Raw genomic sequence first — 20,052 nt, 5'->3', positions numbered from 1 at the left:
AGCGGAACAGCCGCTCGATGCCGAGTAGCACCAGCCAGGCTGGGTGCAGTGCCATAACCGACACAACCGGGGTGTGACAGACCCCGCTTGTTCGGCAATAACTGGAAGGTCTCTAAACCGTGTCGCAGAGGAGAACCAGCCAGGCTGTGAGCGCCACTGAAGGATCTGTGCTGCTCCCAGCCAAGTTTACTCACCTTATCCCTGCCTCCACGAAGCTACGCAGGCTGACGCGACAGCTGGCCACCAGAACAGCACGAATTCGGACCTGGGAAGGAGTGTTTAAAGCAGAAGCACGTACACCAACTTTTACTATGCATATTAATAAATATTCTTTATTTAAATTTTGCACATTGCGCTTTAACATATTACATCCAAAACATTTTGCAAATGGATGTCTACTTTGTAAAATCTTATATTCAGCTCATTGTCATTCTGTACAGAATTATAGGTACAACATTACTTTGCCACTAGTTTGCTTTTTGTAAGTCTCACAGTAAGAGAAACATTTAATGAAAAGAGATGGCTTAAATTATAAGAGAGGCTTGCACAGCTACTCAACTAAAGATACAAGCCTGAAGAAAGAACAAAATTAATGAAATCACCTCCACCAGCCTCCCAAAAAAAAAAACCAAGAAAAAAAGAATCACATTAATTTAAGATAAAATTTTGCCATAAGTCACTAAATTAAAGTTTTTGAAAGAGAAGGCGCAGTAGTCATCTTGAGAATTTCAGTGAAAGACAGAGCTATTTTATTGTATTTAGTTCGCTCCAGCCGTTGTCAACCAACCGTTACAAATGGGCCTCTTGTGATCATTTAAGCGGCAGTATTTATTAAATTTCTCCTTCAGATGCTGTCGGTATTGTTCTCTATTGCTGTAAAAAGACTTGTTGTTTGCCATAAAGGACTGTATTTCATCTTGTGAGATAAAGATTTCCTCGTCAGAAGTGCATTCAGACTCATCCTGCAAACAAAAACAGGCGTTTCAGAACTCAAGCACTGCCCTCCCCGTGCAGCACGCCCGTCACGCAATGGCACACACTGCCTACGTCGCTCTGAAGAACGATGCAGCCTTCGAGCCACGACACCACAAGGCATAGCTGGCTAATCCGGTCACCTGAGTTACACCCAACGCTCTCCTGGTTTTTGGGTAAGAGGCAGCCTATACAGTCATGAAATCTGCCAGAATAATCTTCAGAGTCTTAGCACATTTCCACTGAAAGTGGATGGCTTTTATTAGAGTTTAAAGAAAAGAAAAAAAGGATGTAAAGTGAGGGGAAGGAGAAGGAGGAGGAGAAGGGAAGGAAAGGGAGAGAAGAGAAAGTTGTCTGAGGAGCCTGTAGTGGGAGGTAATATTTGAGGCATGAAGGCAGCAATAATGCACGCTTCATTTTATGGAATAATGCAATCCTTGATAATGAATACTTATAATACAAGTTCTGTCACGTGCATTCCAGTGACAGGCAATTTCTCCTCCTCGGCAAAGCATCCAAGTTACATACTTGACAGAGAACATGCAAAAGCAAACAGACTAAACACAGGGAGAGTAAGCTACGACTCGTAGGTTCAGTTACGTTCTCTCATCTAACAGTTCTTCACTGGGATTTGAGTTCTAAACCCCGTTCTCAATCCCGAGGACTTAAAGCAGTATGCTACAACCTAAAATTCAAAGTAAGCAGTTACTTACAAGGAGTTCCACTAAGCTCTTGGCACCTTTTCCAGTGTCAGGAACAAGTGACATTTCTGTTGGTTCTGCAAACTGTGACACATTTTTCATGTGCTCAAACCAAGGCAACTGCTGCTCACTTTTTTCTGAGCTACAGCAGCTTTCAGCATGTGTGTCTTTGGTCTTGTCGCGATGAAACTCTGTGTGCATGATATTTCCTGAGGTCTCTCTGTTACCTGGATCTGCCATACAGCTTCCAAGTTTCTGAATCTAAAATTGAAAATAGCCTGTAATGAACTACTAGCAGTGTCAAACCTGGAACATTCAAGTTTCAGATGGAAGCAGAGGGAAAGAGGAAAGGAAGAAGTTCAGAAAGAGAGCAAGGATATATTTTTTTTTAAGTCTGTGTGCCTGGGAAGGAGGGGGGAATGGCATGTTAATTCACTGAGAGTGCACAAAAGCGCACATGCTTAGGAACACAGGAGAGAAGAGACTCCTTCCACCACCACCTCTTCTAGGAAGGACCTCGAGTTCAAAACTTGGAGGAAGAGGTAACAGAAGATCCTTGTCACCCCATTTACAGCATTAGTCACAATCGAAATTTGAAATACTTTTGTAGCTACTTTAAAACATACGCATTTAAATAAGCATTCTGGAATAGCTATGTCCCTTACATGTTCATTCTCACACTTCAAAGTTTTACTTTTCTTTTTCTTCTTTTTGTTTTTGCCTTTTGTGTTATTCTCTTCCGAATTAGCCCAACATTCCACACAGCTATCTCCATCCTCCTCTTTGTCATCGCAGCGATGGACACACGAATCATCTCCTGCAAAAGATAGGGCATTTTCTTCTCAGATACTTAAGTGTTTTGTGGATGCTAAACCAGTATTACGTTCTTACCAAACCTACCATTCTCATCATGGTTGCAAATGCCTTCAGTGCAGGCCACATCTGATCCCTCTCGAGACCCTGTCTCGCTGCCCTCCATGCTAGACGAATACCCGCAATCACTGCCATTACAATGCGGAGATAAACCTGAGACAAAGTGAAAAGTTACGGTAATCTGTAGTAGCCATTGCACATTCTTTAGTTATGCCTCTAACAAGAAAGAATTCTTAAAGAAAACCTATTTTTAAAAATAGCTGAGCACTGTTTACCCCATAAATGTTTTTAAAAATGACAAATAATGACATTCAACATACCTTTCTTGATTTTAGGTGAACCTAACAGGGTACCGCTACTAGGACAGGTGCAAGAAGTGCTTTCATTAGTAACAATTACTTCTACACAGTTGTTAGCTTCTTCAGTGCTACCACAGGCTTTGCAACTACTTTCCGTGAAGTTCGAATTTTCCTTAAAACAAAAACCAAAAAAATACTTGCAAGTACTGAAAGCAGCTCAGCCAGCATCTTTATAAAGGATACTCTTTCCACAAGAAAAAACAGCTGACACTGGCTGATAACAGCCACAGTATTGCTTATAATTCTTCAGAAGTACAAGACAACTAAAAAAAAAACCCAACTACTTTCCCTACAGTTAGCCCATTAAGTTCAGTCTAGAGATCCAGAATAATAATTGCACTTACTCAGTCAATTAAAGCTTCCTCCTCCCCAAAAATTCAATGGCAATTGTCTGCAACTAGCATTTCAGTTCCCATCCTCTAAGTGATCTTTAAGAAATGATAGTTGAAAAATACTCTAGCATAACCTGACCCCCTAGATTTAGTTGGGTTTTTTTGTTTGGTTTTTTTTTTTTTTTTTTTTTTTTTAAAACCACCAAACCCAAACCCCCAAAAGCTAAGGAGTCCCAGGCAACTAGTAGTTCCTGAAACTGAAATACAGTAAAAACCTCTCAAAAATTCTAACATGGAACAGTGAGCTGATGAATGGAAGCACCAAATTAGAAGTCTAGTTATTTAGCACCAGCAGAAAGCCACAGCTATCAACATCTACCTTTGCTTGATTTATTTCCTTCTCTTCTGTTGTCTGCAAAGGAGTAGGGATCTCACACACACACTTATTTTTCCGTCTGTTCTTCCGTTTTTGGCGCTTCTTCTCTTGTTTAAGCTCTCGCACTCTTTCTTCTTCTGAAAATTCTTCACAGAGCTGTTCCAATCGACTAATACCCTGCACTTTTTCCACAGCCATCTGTTTAGAAGAGGTTAGATCTATTTATAGACGTTAACACGATTGAAGCTTTTACATTTATAAAAAAGGAGGAGGAAAATAGCTGGTATATAGTTTTTATAATAGTCACAGCAGCACACCTATAGACTATAGAAGAAAAATGCCTATCCAGAGCTAGTCACTAAATTTACATGGCTGGAGAAGATATATGTACAGGGGGAGCGCTGCGTTTAACTTAAGGCCCAAATTTACAGTAAAAAGTTGCAGACTTTAATGCAGTTTTGGATCAGTGTTTACATGGCAGATACTCTGATTATCTAACACAGCAGCACATATAAACACATTAGAACTACTGCTACAGAATTCTTGCAGCTCTTTGTCTAGGGTAACCAGTGAAAAATCTAACTGATTTTCTAGTCCAGTCTTGAAATATAGACCTATCTCAAAATATAGCAAGTACCTAAATATGTTCCTTAATATTAAATTTAGAACAAGTATCATAATGGCACGTCGACATACGAAGTTACAAGAATATAGTTAAACTAGTAAACTATTCTGGATCAATGCTCCTCCAGAGGTAAAAATAAATTCACAGCTTTTGTTTTTTTTTTTTTTTCCCCAGATCACTCTGGAAACCCTTAAGCCAAAATGAGACATCATCTTTCCCACTCACCTTAGAAAAGGACTCCATATTAAGATATAACAGTTCTGTACTTCAAATGCATAGCCAACCTTGCATACCAGTGTAATTACCCAAGTTTTACAATGTCAATGTATTTTCAACATTATACTTTACTAGATTAAAAAAACATCAAGACAAAACCTGACAAAAACGCCACATTGCACCCAGTCCAACACCACTTCCATAGCATTTTAAGTCTTTAAAAAAAAGGACTTGTAAAAAACCTCCAAAAACTAACTAGATTTGTGTTCCACTGTGATCTTTCCCAAACTGATTTTGTTCTTCCTCCTCTGATGTTTCAGAAGTTTTTAGAGAGAACAGTCATTACGAATGGAAGATAAAACAAGAAGGATCTGTGTCATACCAAAGGGGAAGTATACTATTGGCATACGTTAAAGGAACTGCAGGGCGTTCTCCCTTGAAGTTCAAGATCCCACAGGATTACAGAGTGCGTTTGGAACACGCTGAATGCAAGAGTTAGCAGTTGCGTTCGTAATCCAAAAGCACATCCTACATTTTTAGTAATAAGACGAATAAAACCATTGTAGCCAGAGCTACTTTAAATGCTATCAGGTAGAAATACTTTCGCTGTGAATTAAAAACACAGAAGATCCAGCATACTGTAATGTGCAGCTTGGAAAGTAAAAGCAAGCCTCAATCTTTCATGTTCGAGTAGACTTCACATCGGAATGCAACTCAGTTGTGCTATGCATTGATACCACACAATGGTTGCCTGCAGTGAACAAGGGGTTGAATGCAACACCCTTGAAGCTCCTTCCAGCCCAACGTTAGTAGAAAGCAGAAAAATAATTTTAGTGAAAATGCACACAGTTACTATAGCAATTCAAATACAAGTTAGATAAAATTTGATTTTCAGATGCACACAGTTACTATAGCAATTCAAATACAAGTTAGATAAAATTTGATTTTTACCTCAAAGCTTTTGCGTAAAGCATCAACACCTAGGTAAAAAAGCATCTGCCACGTTTGTTCCTCAGCCCGCAACTTTTGCCAGATTCGGTGTAATCTTTCATAAAGATGAATACCCAGGCAGGTCAAAACTTCTTCTTGGGCTATGTCTATTGTCTTAGCATGCCTTTCTCTTCGTCTAAAGGAAGAGTTGAACCAAAGTATAGTATGGTTAAAGCGGCTGGAAGCCTACCAAGAGATCAAAGCAGTTCAATGACGTATTTTCTTTATGTACAACTGAAGATATGTTTGCATGAACAGCTTTTTAAATCAAGTTCTGCTGTGCTGCATGCAGATGCAAAATAGAAAGGACCAGGTCAAAACCACCACTACTTTCCTGACATGTTAATCGGCGCACGGCACTCTTAAGCTGCACTATGCCTTCCAGCCTGTGACTTCTGAAGGTGTTGCCCCATCGGTCTCTGCTCGCTCCTACTAGGGGGGATCAGCAGAGTTTTAATGCCAGAGAGATGCGGCCATTCTTTCGTTTCCCAGAATCTGTATTTAGTTTGTATAGCAAATATTTCAGCTTCCTAGACGTTTATGCATTAGTTAACTGAAGCTGAATGAACACACGTAGAAGTTCATACATCACTTACCGTACAAAGTAAAAATATTTCAGTATTAATCTGTACCTATCATCTATTAAGGAAAATTCATTATAAAAGGATTTCCTCTCCTAATTAAACACTTATGATTGAGTTCTAAAGATTTTGGGCTCAGAATTGTGTTTTTCATTGGAAGATTTTAAGATGCTAAGACAGGTTCAGAAATGACTATAATACACAAATGGCGACAAAACTAAACTGAACACTTGGCATTTGGTAAAACTGTCAACCAAGGTTCTCCTTCTATTTCGCATATTTTGAACACTTCAATGGAAAAGCAGGCAGCCCTAGTGAGTGAACAAATGAACTGGAAGACATTTGGCAATTTCTTTCAGTCTTGCCTTCAGAGTTAAATGCACTTTAAAGTCAAAAGCACATCTAAAAATCTTCGTGACTTTGAAGCACTATCTTGAAAGTCTACTTCAATATGAATATTATGCAGCAAGGAGGCAAAAATCACTTTTGCAAAATACGTTCAATAATAAAATAAAGAAGCAAAGCGCTAGATAGCCCACTCTAGCAAATTACATACTCATACCCTCCTGCGAACTCTGGTTCAGCTCGACCCAATAGGTGTGCGATGAAATCTGTTTCACAGCATACATGTATATGACGTTCATGGGGACAGCAACGCAAACCCTCGTAAAGTGCAGCGCAGTAGCCCTTTTCTTTGCTGCAGTCTAGCTCACCAATAAGAATATTGTATGCCCGAAGTACTTTATTTTTGCAGTCAGTGCAAAACCTGTGTTAACAAAGAACATAACAGAACTGAATTCTTATTCAAGCAGAAATTTAGACCCACTTAGTCCAAGTTGTAATATACTGAGCTATTTAATAGTGCATGCTATATTTAAACTAGGTCACATAAGGTTTATGTTACTTCAAAAGGTAAAACAGTAAGACTTTGGCTGTAAGCCACATAGGTTTACGATATGTATTATACTACTTATCATATATTACAAGCCTGGATATCAACTTTCATGCTCCAAGGCATAAATCAGGCTAATTGTTAATATGAAGAAATTCCTATACAGATATGCAATTCCATATTTGTTCGAAGATCAGAAATCGTGAACAAACTGAATCATTAGTACAAGCCAGGACAAAATTCCTCTCAAGTAACACACTCCAGGTTACTTTATAGCAATTATTGAAAGTATACTCAAGTGAGTGATAAGCAATAAGAAAAAAAGTTTACTCTGTCGCCTACTGTATAAGAGCGATGTTTCCACTACAAGCACCTTTAAATATATTTGGAATTATTAGATTACCGCACAGATAGCCAAACAAGGTTTATTTATAACACAATGTATTCAATTTAAACATGTGATAGCTCAGATAACTAATATGAGAAGAGTATAGTTATGAAGTCTGTTATAATTAAAATACAACCAAATTAAGCTCATTCTATTTTATAAGAGGAGTAATCTTCAAGAAGCTACAAAACCTTTTGCTGTATTATTCTAAAAAATGCAAGTCAGACAAGCTGCTCACATTTCAGCTTTCAGCTTGAAAAGCTGGCTCTTCATGCCATCTCTGGATGGTGTTTTTCCCTTTCCTAGTTTGTCCAGTCACTTGACAACACTAAGTCAAACATATTTTGATGTTTGATAGAACTATGATAACTGGCTAGTTTCTGTGGTGAAAGGAAAGAAAACAGTAATATTATTGCAGGTTAGCATCAGGAACGCTGCCAACACCATGTTTAATGTCACAGGAGATTAAAGTTATTTTGTTTCCAAAGTGTTATTTCCACACCACCACCACCCCCGCACCCATCTGTGCCCCCACAGTTTCTATCAGAACCTTGAGACTACTGGAAATTAAAACTTTTTAATCAGCATGGTAGCTACTGTACACATGCAACAATAATTTAATGGCTTATTTCTTCCCTGCAAAGAGAGACCTAATAGCGCTAGCACTACTAAGTCATAAACAACTGTTTTAAAACAGTGATTTACGAGCAACACCAAGCCTAAAATCTGCTTCTATTAGTTCAGTTCACATTATTTTGAAATTGCACATACTCCCTAAAAGAAGGCATAGTCCCAAACAGAGTAGGCTACTTGTGAAAGAGTGAAAGAATATACACAGTTTTAATAAATCAAGTTGTAAAATCATAATTTAATCCTAACCAAAAAGATTAAGACAAGTAGCTAAGACTTCATCTGAGGTCTCTGCATTTCCCCTACCATAACCCGGAACAACAGGTAAAACACAAGAATATTGCACCACCTTAGTTTCATCAGCTGTTACAATGCAATCTGGCAAGGTTCTTCATCACCATGAAGCTTAGATCTTAAGTTTTAGAAGGGTATCAGAAGAATCCCCTCCACTTTTAAGCACTACGTGAACTCTACATACATTTTAATTCACAAAAAAAATGCAGCATGTATTCCTCAAAATGAAGGTGTGTCTTTATTCTTTTAACATACCTGTGTTTTCGTAGATAGGTTTCTAATGTTTCTAAAAGACAACTAGAGTCAATTAAAACTACTTCATCCCTGCATTCCTGGGACATGAGCTCCCACACATCCATCCAACAACCCCTGCAAAAAAAATCGTAAGGAAAAAAAGACTGTACATTATCCTGTTAGGGGTTTAAAAAAGCAGCAAAATAAAGCACGGTTAGTTTACCTGACTGCTCCCTGGAAAGGTCCATAGTGGAAAGTGATGCTACACTTGCTCTCCTCCTTCCTGCTGTCTTCACTATTTTTCTTATCTGCACTTAATTTCTCTGTACTGAGTGTGCTACTGCTCCCTTCACTGCCACATAGTATTAAAAAACATTTTTTTAAACTTATACCATATATATTATGAACTAGTTATTTTTCCTAAACAAACACTATGAAAAATGCTACTGTGTTCCTTAATTTACTTTGAATGCTTTATAGGCTAAGCCTTAACTTCCAGTAAAGTTAGGGTCAGACATGAGATACAAATTTTGCTGCCCGTGTTTATAATCCCAGATTCATAATGACTTTTTAAAGTTACAGCTGAAAGCCAGTAGTCATCTTTCAGAATATTACCTTAAGTATAAACATATACAAGTTTTAATACTTCTGGCAGATTAAAATTCATATGACAACTTACTAAAAAAACAAAACAAAAACCCAAAGAAAAAAGCAAACCAAAAAAACGAACAAACTTCCACGTATCTACCACCGTAAGAAACCCTAAACCCCCCCTACACTCAATTTCCAAAATTTGTTAAAAAATCCCCACTTTACAACACATATTGGATATGCTAAAAGTACACTTATAGAGCAAAGAACAAACTTTAAATAGCAAGTCATGTTTACTTACAGGCTTGTCTACACTTGACATTTTATCAGAACCGTCATTTCTGTTTAAGCTCACATATAGATACAACAGAGCAGGAAAACAGGGGAAGAAGCACTCCTATTTAATAATTAGCTCCTCGAGAGTATTCATGTATGCTATTATCTAGTTTGCCAGATCATGTGGCTTGCATTTATGAGAGGTTAAAATGCTCCTTAGCCCCGAACAGAACTGAGTAGCCATAAACCAGGCACATTGAAACCGAGGACGTCAAGTAACTCAAGTGGTATTACCTAGTTATGTAACTTGTATAATTAAACACACAATTACAATTCAAAGCCTTTTTTGTGTGCATAAAATGCCTAACGGATCCAACTCATCTGAAGAAGTTTCTTGTAATGAAGTCAAGCAGAAGGTCTAAGTTGGTAAACAAGATTTGTTCCGTAAGACAATTCTATTTGACACCTCCATGTCTAGGCTGTTAGCCTATTTGCTTTCACTCGAAGCAGCAGATTTATTTGGAGAAATATCAGTACTGATATACCCTGATCACTTCTGTAGCATAACAAATGGGTATCGACAGAGCAAGCAGAGAGCAAGCCGTGTTTCTTTAGCAAATCACACTGATTGTCCACAAGCCATCTTATCAGATAAAGCTGAAAGCTTTGCAGCAGTGTATTAAAATACTACTCTTCCACATATTCCCTATTAACCTGCCAGCGCTCAAAATACTAAGGGGATTTATTCCAGCATGATTTGAGGAAATAAAGGCAGCATTTTCCTCTCTGTTCATTCAGTGTCAGAATTGTTCTGCCTTGCCAAAATGGTAAGTGCAGGTTCCATGATGTATGTTCTTACACGGACAAAGACTAATCTTACTAAAAACAAAGCAAAAAAAATTAACACTTTCATAAATGCTTTGAATTTGCTTTCAGTTTTAAAGAAATATACCCCTATACCCCTACGACCTTTACACTAATTATGTGAAAGGCCTGTAACCAAAATATAATAGGAGATAATGACTACCACTATCCTCAAGCAGCACGAGTGAAAATCAAGTGTCAAATTCCACATGCCTAGCATCTCAGGGGATTTATCTAAACCCAAAGAGAATCAAGTCTGCATAGAAAAATACACGTCCCGTAACTGAAAACCACGATCAACCTTTCACAGGTTGTGTACTAAACCAGAAGCAGAACACAAGTGAGTAAAAACGGTCATTGACACTCCAGCTAAGCATAGTAGTCTAATTTATTGGTCATCATATTAAAAAATATATGAAAAACACCCCACAAACAAGAAAACCCCCCAAAACCCACAACAGATTTACAGGATTCGTTTTTCTGGTAACCACCTGGAATAAACCATTTCAACTTCAAGACACAGAGGCACATATGCGCCTTTTTCACTGCTGTACTCAAAATATGCTGTGACATTTTGAGAAAACACATTTTACAGAGTTTTAGTTTTAACCCTGCAGCCCAACCACAATAAAGCCCTTTATTAACAGTTGTGCAAGGCATTTTTAATAATCCCAAGCAAAATGATGTATATTTGTTTAGCACGTACCCTTTCACCTCAATGTGAGAAAAACTGCTGATCAATCCTTTCGGTGTAGAGCACAAAAAACAGTTTGTCTTTCTAGAGCATTGTTTATATCACAATGCAGAAGCAATCCACGCCCTGAGCAGACTATATTCCAAGTTACGTCAGATGAGATATGAAAAGCACATCCGAGAGCACTACTTTGTAATGGCCAAGTCGGGTTTTGGCAACTGGATTTGAAATTAAACATGGATATTTTTATACAAAAAAAACCCCACCCAAACAAAACAGCCCATCACCAAGTAAAAGACCCAAAAGGCAAGAAGGAAAAACGGAACAGTGAGAACTAACAAGCAAGTTTTGGGAAACAGTTGATTTCATATGGTAGCCTTTATAAAGCCTAACTTTATATGAAAGCATCACCAGTTGCCTTAGGGAGCTCTGACAAAGAGCACAGGGACAACTCTCACACTGAGGAAGGAGTACAGATCTTACGTTGGGAAGGCAGACCACCTTGTAGCTTTGTCCGGTCAATAAAGCCTGAGCAAGGGCAGTGAGGAAAGGATTAAACATCCTACTGACAAGACTGTCACTCTTACTGCACAAAAAAGGGCTAACTACCTTCTTATGAAAACCTATTGAGAAAGGTGCCCTACAACACACACTGCCCAAAACTCCTGAGTGCCTCTGTTCCTCGCCCCCCTCACAACTATTTGGGTCTACTATAATCCAAATAGCTTGGAGATTACTCCTCTGGCAAACGGGTAACAGCATAAGAATTGATCTCGATGCTTAAAAATAAATTAGTGTCAATAGTTTGGCTCCTTAAAGTATTTTAGATTGAATTACCCATGTTAAACACAAACTTACCCCAAAGGTTTTGGTTTGTGTGTGTCCAGGGAGTGTAATTGACATCTCTTGTTCTTCTTACTCTTGGGAATTGCATCAATCATATCATTCAGTTTGGACCTACAGAAAAAATGTAGCTTAGTATTCTGAAAACATGGTTATCCAGAGAAATTTTAAAGGGATTGATTCAGCTCATGTATCAGAAACAAGCATGCTAATGAACATTAAATCTAAAACTTTCTTCCTGTCCCCCATTTTTACTTCTTACAACATACAATCCTGCAGTACAGAAGGAAAATACAGTATAGATTTTCCAGACAAATCCTAGCAAGCAAGATAAAGATAACTCACACCTAAAAAGCTACCGCATAACTTCGTAAGTAACAGGCCTCGAGCAATGACAACCTATTTCAAAAGTGGAGGGAACCACTAAGACCACTTTATGAAGTTACACTGCCTCACCCTCCAAATCTCAATATCCCCAGCTCCGCACTAACCTTTCCTACTTCTCACTGGCCTGCTAACTGGAGCAAGGAGTAGAATGAGCTGAAGCCAACTGAAGGCAAAGGCACACTGTGGTGAGCAGTCACTGTTTGGTCCGCTGACAGCTGAGAAACAAATGGCACTGAGACTGAGGCTATTTCTTGTGCTAGCCAAACCCAGAAGGTTTCACTTTCTCAGTGTTAGCTTTCTACCCAAGAGCAGAAAGTTTTCTGGGGGAGTGGGCAATGGGGCCGTTATTTTTAATTTTATTTTTTACATGCAAAGTAGAGGGGTAAAGAAACGCTCTCTTCCAGAGATCACGAAAAACCCGCGATGCCTATTTCAGATTAATGACTAAACATTTTAATATTGGTATCTTTCAACTGCAATCACGGCATTGCAACTGATGATATGAAAGATTAGATCTTTTGGGTTTGTTTTTTCCCACTTTAGGCAGTGACTAGTCTAATATGGCTGTAAAAGACATGTATGTACTACAAGGCTGTAAAAGTATGTACTATAAGACTCAAACCTGTGGCAATTTAGTATCGCCCACAAGAAAGCTGCAAAGTCACACGCACAGAAAGTAGTTACCCTTTTCCCCAGATTATTATTATCTGAGCAGTTCTAAGACAGCTGTGCATCTAGCTTACCCATGCACATAAAACAGTGTATAAAGCTTCTTTGCATCAGTCATACAGCTTCGAGTTACAGAAAGAACCCCCTTTGGCCCTACTGTTAGGGGCTCAAGTGCTGGATTTCCAGACTCAACAAGCTGAGAAAACAGACGTTCCACGCTACGACGACAGCCAACGCACGGGACCAGCTGAGAAAGTGCACTCAAAACTTCACGCGATGTCACCATCATGGCAATATTTAGATCCTGCTGTTTAAGCATGCTATGTCTCTAAAAAAGAACAAGACATTAAATAATTAAAAAAAATAAAAACACATCTTAAACCGTTCAAAATTTCTTCGCCTTCAGCGGCATTTCCTTAGCAAGATACGCTTGAACTGGAAACTGCAGTGCTCAGAGTTTCACTGTCTTACTGTAGATCACTTAAAATACTTACTGTATGAAGAAAAGCACACTTGCTAATATCATAGGAACAATTCTGTTCCAAATCTTACAGCCTACCCTCTGGAAGGAAGCTAATATTTTTCTCCTCTTGTTCTGTCCTCCTACTACTCAAATCAGCAAATGCTGCTTCCGAACAAATGGCACACCTCCCTGTCCTTACCAGGAAGCCCTTTTTTCTCCACCTCAGCGCAGATGTTTTAGTAAAGGGTCTCACATACAACTCTGCAAGTTTTCATCTTCTACTCACACTCATTTTCTATTTGGCACATAGAAAGGAAATTCCTGAATGCTCATTGGCATATATGGAAATCTCATTTACAACAAACTTGTTCTGTTCAGACCAAGACAATTTAGCAATATTTTTCCTGGAAGGCTAAATGTGATTTCACATTACAATTCTAATACCTGAAATTAAAAAGAAAGCACACTTTACTATTCAGGGTGAAACATTTTACTTCACCAGCGAACATTCAATGTGTGCTAATAATAGAACATTAAAAGAGAACACCTTCTAATATTTCTTACGTCAATAAACAATTTTAGGAGCCTCTCCTGCTTCGTCCACCAAACATATCCAGGCACACATACACACAAAAAGCACATACCCTTCTCTTTCTTCTTCTAACTGCTAAATTACTGGCTTGGACTTCATCAACACTGAACTGCCACTAGCACAGCTATGCAGAAGAGAGAGTCCCCTTCCTCACACACCAACCAACACATCTACACTTAGAATATCAGCACTACTGGTACTTTCCAACATCACCTGCAAAAACAGAGTCCTGTCAGTGTATTAATTGTGAGCATCATTTTCCCCTGGTTATACAAAGTACAGCTTTGTAAGCGTAGCTGTATCTATACGGGGGATGTTTTGCCACGATAGTATTTTCTGTATTATTGTCATATCACACCACTTAAACACTCCTAATGTAGAAATGACTTGTCACAACTTCTGGGGAAAGAAAAGACCATACAACATAGTAAAACTAATCAATCCCAGGGAACGTGTAAATGCATCAATTGAAAAGAGAAAATATTTTCAGCTCATTTTATGTAATACATATTATGAAAAAGTAAAGCTATTAGCAGATCACATTTAAGGTTTGTGCTCTTAAAGGCAGGCACATTAAATAATCTGACAGGTGATATCACTCTGCAATAATCCTCTTTCCTGTAATTAATAGTACTAGTCACAGCAACAGCAGGAATGAGCTATTTTCACAACACAGCTATGCTTTATATGCAGCATACGTCTGAACTGCTGCTGTCAAACCACAAATGAAGAAGTGCAAGCTGCATATCAGCAAACTGGCCTGTTCCTTTGGACATCAAATGGCACAGTTTTTTAGTTGCTACAGGTGTTACAGTGCTACAGTGATTTGCCACAGTGTTAGCAGATAAGTTTCTATTATTAAAGCTTCAGGGGTACCACAAAACCGTCTCTCCCTATTCGACTATATATAATCTATAAACTGGCACGTTAATTCTATCTTGATATAGTACTAATCATAAGAACTCGATCTTAAGCAAGGCACACTTCCACTTGAAAAAGCAGTTCAAAAGTATTTAGGAAAAAATAAAAAAATAAAAATCTATTTAGAAACTGTAGTTTCCATTACGTATAAACTGGCAGTGACCAGAAGATGCACTGTTTTTGCAAGTTTTCAATTCTAACTAGATATGCAGCAATGGCCTCCTGACAAGACAACAGTGTATGAAATACAGAAAATGAATGCACCTGGTGTACTTTGGTACCATTACGTAATTGCATATAGGTGCTGACGTGTCTTTTAAGTCATTCCAGGAGTGACAACCTCCTAGAGAAGCGAAAGCACAAATCTAAGGAAAGCAAGATCTGATATGTGGCCTTCTTAAAAAAACAGAAGGATGTATTTACCTGAATGAACTGTTTTAATTGTGCACCGTTATTCTGATGTCCATCAAGGTTTAGCACATTATCAGGAAATTCCATCACCATCTATACAAGAGAGGGGGGAAGAAAAAAAAAAAAAGAGAGCTTTCAGAGGAAAGTCAAACACGGAGCATTAGTTTATTTTACTTTCTTGGGGGAAGTAAGACAGAAATTGCGTTAAATGCTCATTCTTTTCACGTAACTATTGGAAGCTCGGGAAAGGATAAAAGTAACAGTTTAAGATAGTGAATGTTTCAGCAAAGTAATTAAATGTTTCATTAATACAATGTTCTAGAGGCAGTTTATAAAGGGCAACTCTTAAATAGCTGTTACAGAGAAAGCAAAAGTTGCTAAATGGAACATCAGTATTTATATTACACCATCTACATGCCTTGAGACCCTGTTTCACCTTTAAAAAAAATTGTACTTCAACACACTGAGATCCAAACCAATCCAACAGCCTAACTCAATTTATAAAGCTATGAAGAAACACTCACAACAGTTTAATGACTGAGTCGACTCCCTCAAAGGCTAATTTAAAACCATATTAACCCAACAAGGTACTCCAAGCTATACTTTGTTTTGTATGATTGCAACTGCAACTCTCAAGAGGCTCAAAGTAAAATGCTAAGCCTACAGAACAATGTGATTACTTGTAAGTAATTAATAATATTTCTTTTCAAATTACTGAGCAACAAAGAGGACAATTTCTTGGGGGGGTGGGTGGCAGGGCAGCAATCAATAAAATAATTTCCAGTCAAAAATCCAACTTCACAACCATGGCAAAAATGAAAACCAACTAGAAAAATGTGTAAAGACTGGCTTAGTTGATCTTCTTTGTCCAAACTGAGAAATATAGAATTTATCAATACTGAAAGTTCACTTTAAAATCTGAAGGACAAAATAACAACTTTAATTAATAACTCTAATACCAATCAATTGCCTGATTCATCCTTTTCCCTCCCTCCACCTTCCCTCAACTGTCTAGTAAAGCCAGAATTCCCCGCTGCCTTTGTAATTGCTGACACTACCTCCAGAGAACTCATACATTTACTTTTACAGGCACTCAGCGTTGCTCCAAAATAAACATCAATTCTCTAAGGCCAGAAAGCAAGGCAATATTTTGATCTCACATGTGCTAGAATTGGAACGTTAGCACAGCTGCCTTATCTTTGTGCAGAACAGTGCCACAGTCAGTGCTAATTCTGACCTCTCATGCATTTCTTTTCCAGTTTCCCTTGCCCCTGACCCATACACACAAAGCAGCAGCACAAGTTCTTGCTGCAGAATTACAGGTTTCCTGTATTGCTAATTTGATGTTTCTATGGGGAATGAGCTACATGCAAAGGCTCTATCTGCTAATAACAGAGAGAAATCTGCATATTTTTTCTCCCCTCGCCTTCATCTCCCACTATCAGACAGCACCCTTAGGTGTTTTGTACAACAGAGCGAAACTATCAAAGACTAAATTAATTCATGTGTCTGATGAGATTTTGTTAAGTGGTTAAACATCAACCACCATCACACCCTGAATTGGAAGAAAAAATTCCCATAATACCACATCAAATGGAATGCCTTCTAGAAATCATAAAAGCTGCTTAAGAAATTAAAAGGGTTAAATATTTAAACTTCCTTTAATTTCTAGTCGAGCCATAAGAAACAGAAGAGTGCGATAGTGAACAATTCATTTAGAGGAGCAGTATCACATTGCACCTAAACAGCTTTCTATGCTGCTACAAAGCAATGTTACAAGCTTAAGAGCATTATAGGCCATTCATTCACTAATTTGCAATCCCTGATTCACTGTTTCTAGATTTAAGGCATAGATTAAGTCTTCCAGCTGACTAACAGAAATGAAGCTAGTCCCATTGTTTTTAAAATTTGAGTTTTAAGAGGTCAACACAAGCCAGCTACTATCAGTAAACACCACTATTTTTTAAAGATAATGCTGCAGATATAAAATTATGTTTCAAAGTCAACTGCATCTCTTGCAATAGCTCTCATTAAGGATTTAAAAAATAAATTATAGAAGACACTGAGACAAGGAAGCTGAGAGTTCATTCACTCGCTTCTGCAGATTTATGTAATAAAAGCCTCCAGAAACCACCTAGAAATTTGAGTACTTTGTAACAACAGTAACAATGGAAAAAAAGATGGACCTGAGATAAGATTTCTTCACGGTGAGGATGACTTGCACAAGTGCCTTTCAGCCAGATGGACACAAAACTGATTTACAGCTATAGGAACCTCTTCAATCACGAGCATGGTTTGCCTCTGGTGTAAAAAGTAAAACGATAGTGACAACCTACTGCAACTGCACAAAGTTCGGGCCTGGCGTTAAATTCTGGAACTATATCACAAATGGAATTTTAGGTCAGTTGAAATCATCTACCTGACACCTGGTATAGTGCATTTTCACTCTCTCTCTCTCAACCTATTAAACACAACAAAGGTAACACGAGCATGGTAAGTCTTCTACTCGACACAATCTAACGAGTAATTTTTACTAGGGAGTCCAGGGGAAAAAAAGAAGAAAAAAGAGAGAGAGAGAGAAATCTAAGATCTTAGAACTACACGGGGAATGGAGAGGCACAGTAACTTCAAAGGCGTGGCCAAGACATCAAAAAACCCCAAACTTACACTATTCCTACCCAGTGCTGGGTTCTTCAGGTAATCAACCACTCCAGGAGAGCTTTGGACAACTTAAGGGGAAACTTTGCCTAATGCATAAGCACAGTTAACCAGAGATGACAGACGATGCAAAGCCAAAAAATAGTGATATTTGGTAAATTAATAATATGCCATCATTTAAAACGATCAAAACTAAAATACAGCAAAGATCCTTTCTTCAAGTGTAGCAAAACCAGATGGGATTGAGATAGATAATCTTTAACAGGGGGGTGGAAGGTTAAGAGACTGTCTGAAGACACTCAATTGTTTTGTTCTGGAAGGTGGAAGAAATTATGTTACGAAATTGATCAAGTTAGCTGATGCGAGCCAGGCATTCTCCCATACTAAACCATGAGATCCGGAATTTAAAGCACATACATTTTACACCATTTGAAGTAGCAGCAGTTACCGTCACACCACTGACAGCAACAAAAATCAAATATGAGTAATTAAGGTACCCAATTACACTAAGTCCAATTTTATTTTCAACCCAACATTTTCACACCTTAAGAATTAAAACAAACGACAACTGGCTAGTTAGAGAATTTTTTTCCATTTTCTCTGTGCTCACCTACGATGCAATTTCTGAACCTTTCCTTAAACGCGTGAGGAAGAGAAGAGAGACTAGAGAGCCTCCAAGCTGCACTTAGTTCATTTTTCCACTGAATATTCTGGAAATGGCAAAACCCCCATGTTTTTCAATTCAGAATAACACACTGAATCGGAAACTCTCTCAGATTTGTTACTGTAGCCATAGCAGCACATTATTACAGACTCTGCAACCCTTACCTTAAGCCAAAGCTTTCAAAAACACCTTTAGCCTCTTCTTGCCTAATTAAGAGCATAATAACCACCTAGCTGTAAACCTGGGTTTTAACGTTAATATGGCTCCCTTCCTTATTAACTGAAAAATGGCTTTGCTCCGCATTTGGGCTTGGGCACCGAGACATGCTTGTCACTTGAAAACAAGTTACGCGCAGGCCCCAACACAGCAATAACTTTGTTGTTATGCGGTTTGCGTGTTTTTAGAGCTGGGAATCAGATAAAAAAGTTGCCACATTAAGCGCTGTTAACCCGAAGTGTTGCAAAGTCCCAAAGATTAGCGCTGCGGGAGCAAAGGAGGAGCCTAGCAGGCCTGCCGAGGGAAAAGGCCTCGCCTGGGAATTGCAACACACCGCCCGCACACGTTGCGGGCGGGAGGTGCGGGGACACCAGGTGCTCCGCGGGGCGCAGGCACTCACCGTGAGGGTGTCATCGATGTAGAGGGGAATCTGCCTCTTCTCGAAAGGGAATTCCTCCTCCCCGTCTCTGCAAACTGCAACCAGCCGCGCCATCTCTGCCGCTGTCGCTGCTTCCTCCCCGCTCCAGCCTGCGAGCAGCCAAACCCCGGGGAGGTAAACACCCGCCGCGCTTCGCCGGCACACTTTCACCAGCCCGGGAACAAGCCTGCTTTACCCCATCGCCTGATTCACCACGCCGAGCGCTGGCCCCGCCGCCCAGCCCACGCCCGGGCGCGCAGCCTGTGCCCGCCGCTTGGAAGGGACTCAAAAAGACTACGGGCCGGGAACGGGAGAGGTGGGCTGGCTGGGAAATGCGACATAACGTGGAAGAAAGGGAGGGGACGGCGGGGAGGAGCGCACCCGGCCCTCCGCCGGGCACAGCCGCGGGAGGCAGGCCGGAGGCCGGCGGGGGATGGAGCCCGCCGCGCTGCGGGCCGCTCCCCGCCTCCCCCGCCCGCCACCGGCCCAGACAGGCCGGCGGGGGACCCGCCCAGCCCGGAGCGGGGTTTGCGGCTCTCCGCCGGCCCCGTCCCGCCCCGCGGCGGCTGTGGGGGAGGGAGGGAGGGAGGGGAGCGGCGGCGGGGCGAGGGGGCGCCTCCACCTGCGGAGCGGGGCCGCCTCTCCGCGAGGGCGACCGGCTGGCGGGCCGCGGCTGCGGGGAGGGGTCCCGCCGCCCTCCCGCTCCCCAGCTGCGGCGCCAGCCCGGGGTTGGCGGCGCCCGTGGGCCCGCCGCCACCTCCCTCCGGCGGGGCCGGGGAAGAGGGCGCGCCGGGGTCTGCAGCCCGGGCGACGCGGCGGGCAGACCCACCCCGCTCCTCCCTGCCCTCGCCCGGCCTCCAGCCGGCGCGGCGCGACTGCCCGCCCGGAGCGGCGATGGCGGGGAGGCAGCCCCGAGCGGAGG

The 20,052-nt window shown here is 40.3% G+C and overlaps 1 protein-coding gene across 2 annotated transcripts; it reads right to left on the bottom strand.

Annotated features, from left to right (window-relative positions):
* Positions 1–310: 310 nt before the first annotated feature.
* Positions 311–19,205, bottom strand: GGNBP2 (gametogenetin binding protein 2). 2 transcript variants are annotated; one of them, XM_059829292.1, is made up of 13 exons: positions 19,113–19,205; positions 15,187–15,267; positions 12,862–13,115; positions 11,747–11,845; positions 8,485–8,598; positions 6,582–6,791; positions 5,406–5,580; positions 3,617–3,811; positions 2,867–3,017; positions 2,574–2,699; positions 2,339–2,490; positions 1,686–1,934; positions 311–962 (listed from the first exon to the last, which is right to left on the bottom strand). In XM_059829292.1, the coding sequence occupies exons 1-13, from the start codon at positions 19,203–19,205 to the stop codon at positions 759–761; spliced, it is 2,103 nt and encodes a 700-aa protein (XP_059685275.1). In that variant the 3' UTR covers positions 311–758. The 2 variants fall into 2 exon arrangements, with proteins under 2 accessions (XP_059685275.1, XP_059685276.1); XM_059829293.1 differs by having other exon boundaries at positions 6,588–6,791.
* Positions 19,206–20,052: the final 847 nt, after the last annotated feature.

Source organism: Gavia stellata, chromosome 25 (assembly GCF_030936135.1).
Source record: "Gavia stellata isolate bGavSte3 chromosome 25, bGavSte3.hap2, whole genome shotgun sequence".
Taxonomy (NCBI): Eukaryota; Metazoa; Chordata; class Aves; order Gaviiformes; family Gaviidae; genus Gavia; species Gavia stellata.
This window is presented reverse-complemented; position numbering and strand designations above follow the sequence as displayed.

Coding starts and splice junctions, on each gene's coding strand:
- GGNBP2 (XM_059829292.1), bottom strand. CDS start 19,205: ATGGCGCGGCTGGTTGCAGTTTGCAGAGACGGGGAGGAGGAATTCCCT. Junction 2,700..2,866: donor TTCACCTAAAATCAAGAAAG/GTATGTTGAATG, acceptor ACTTTGTCTCAG/GTTTATCTCCGCATTGTAAT. Junction 963..1,685: donor AGAGCTTAGTGGAACTCCTT/GTAAGTAACTGC, acceptor TTTTGTTTGCAG/GATGAGTCTGAATGCACTTC.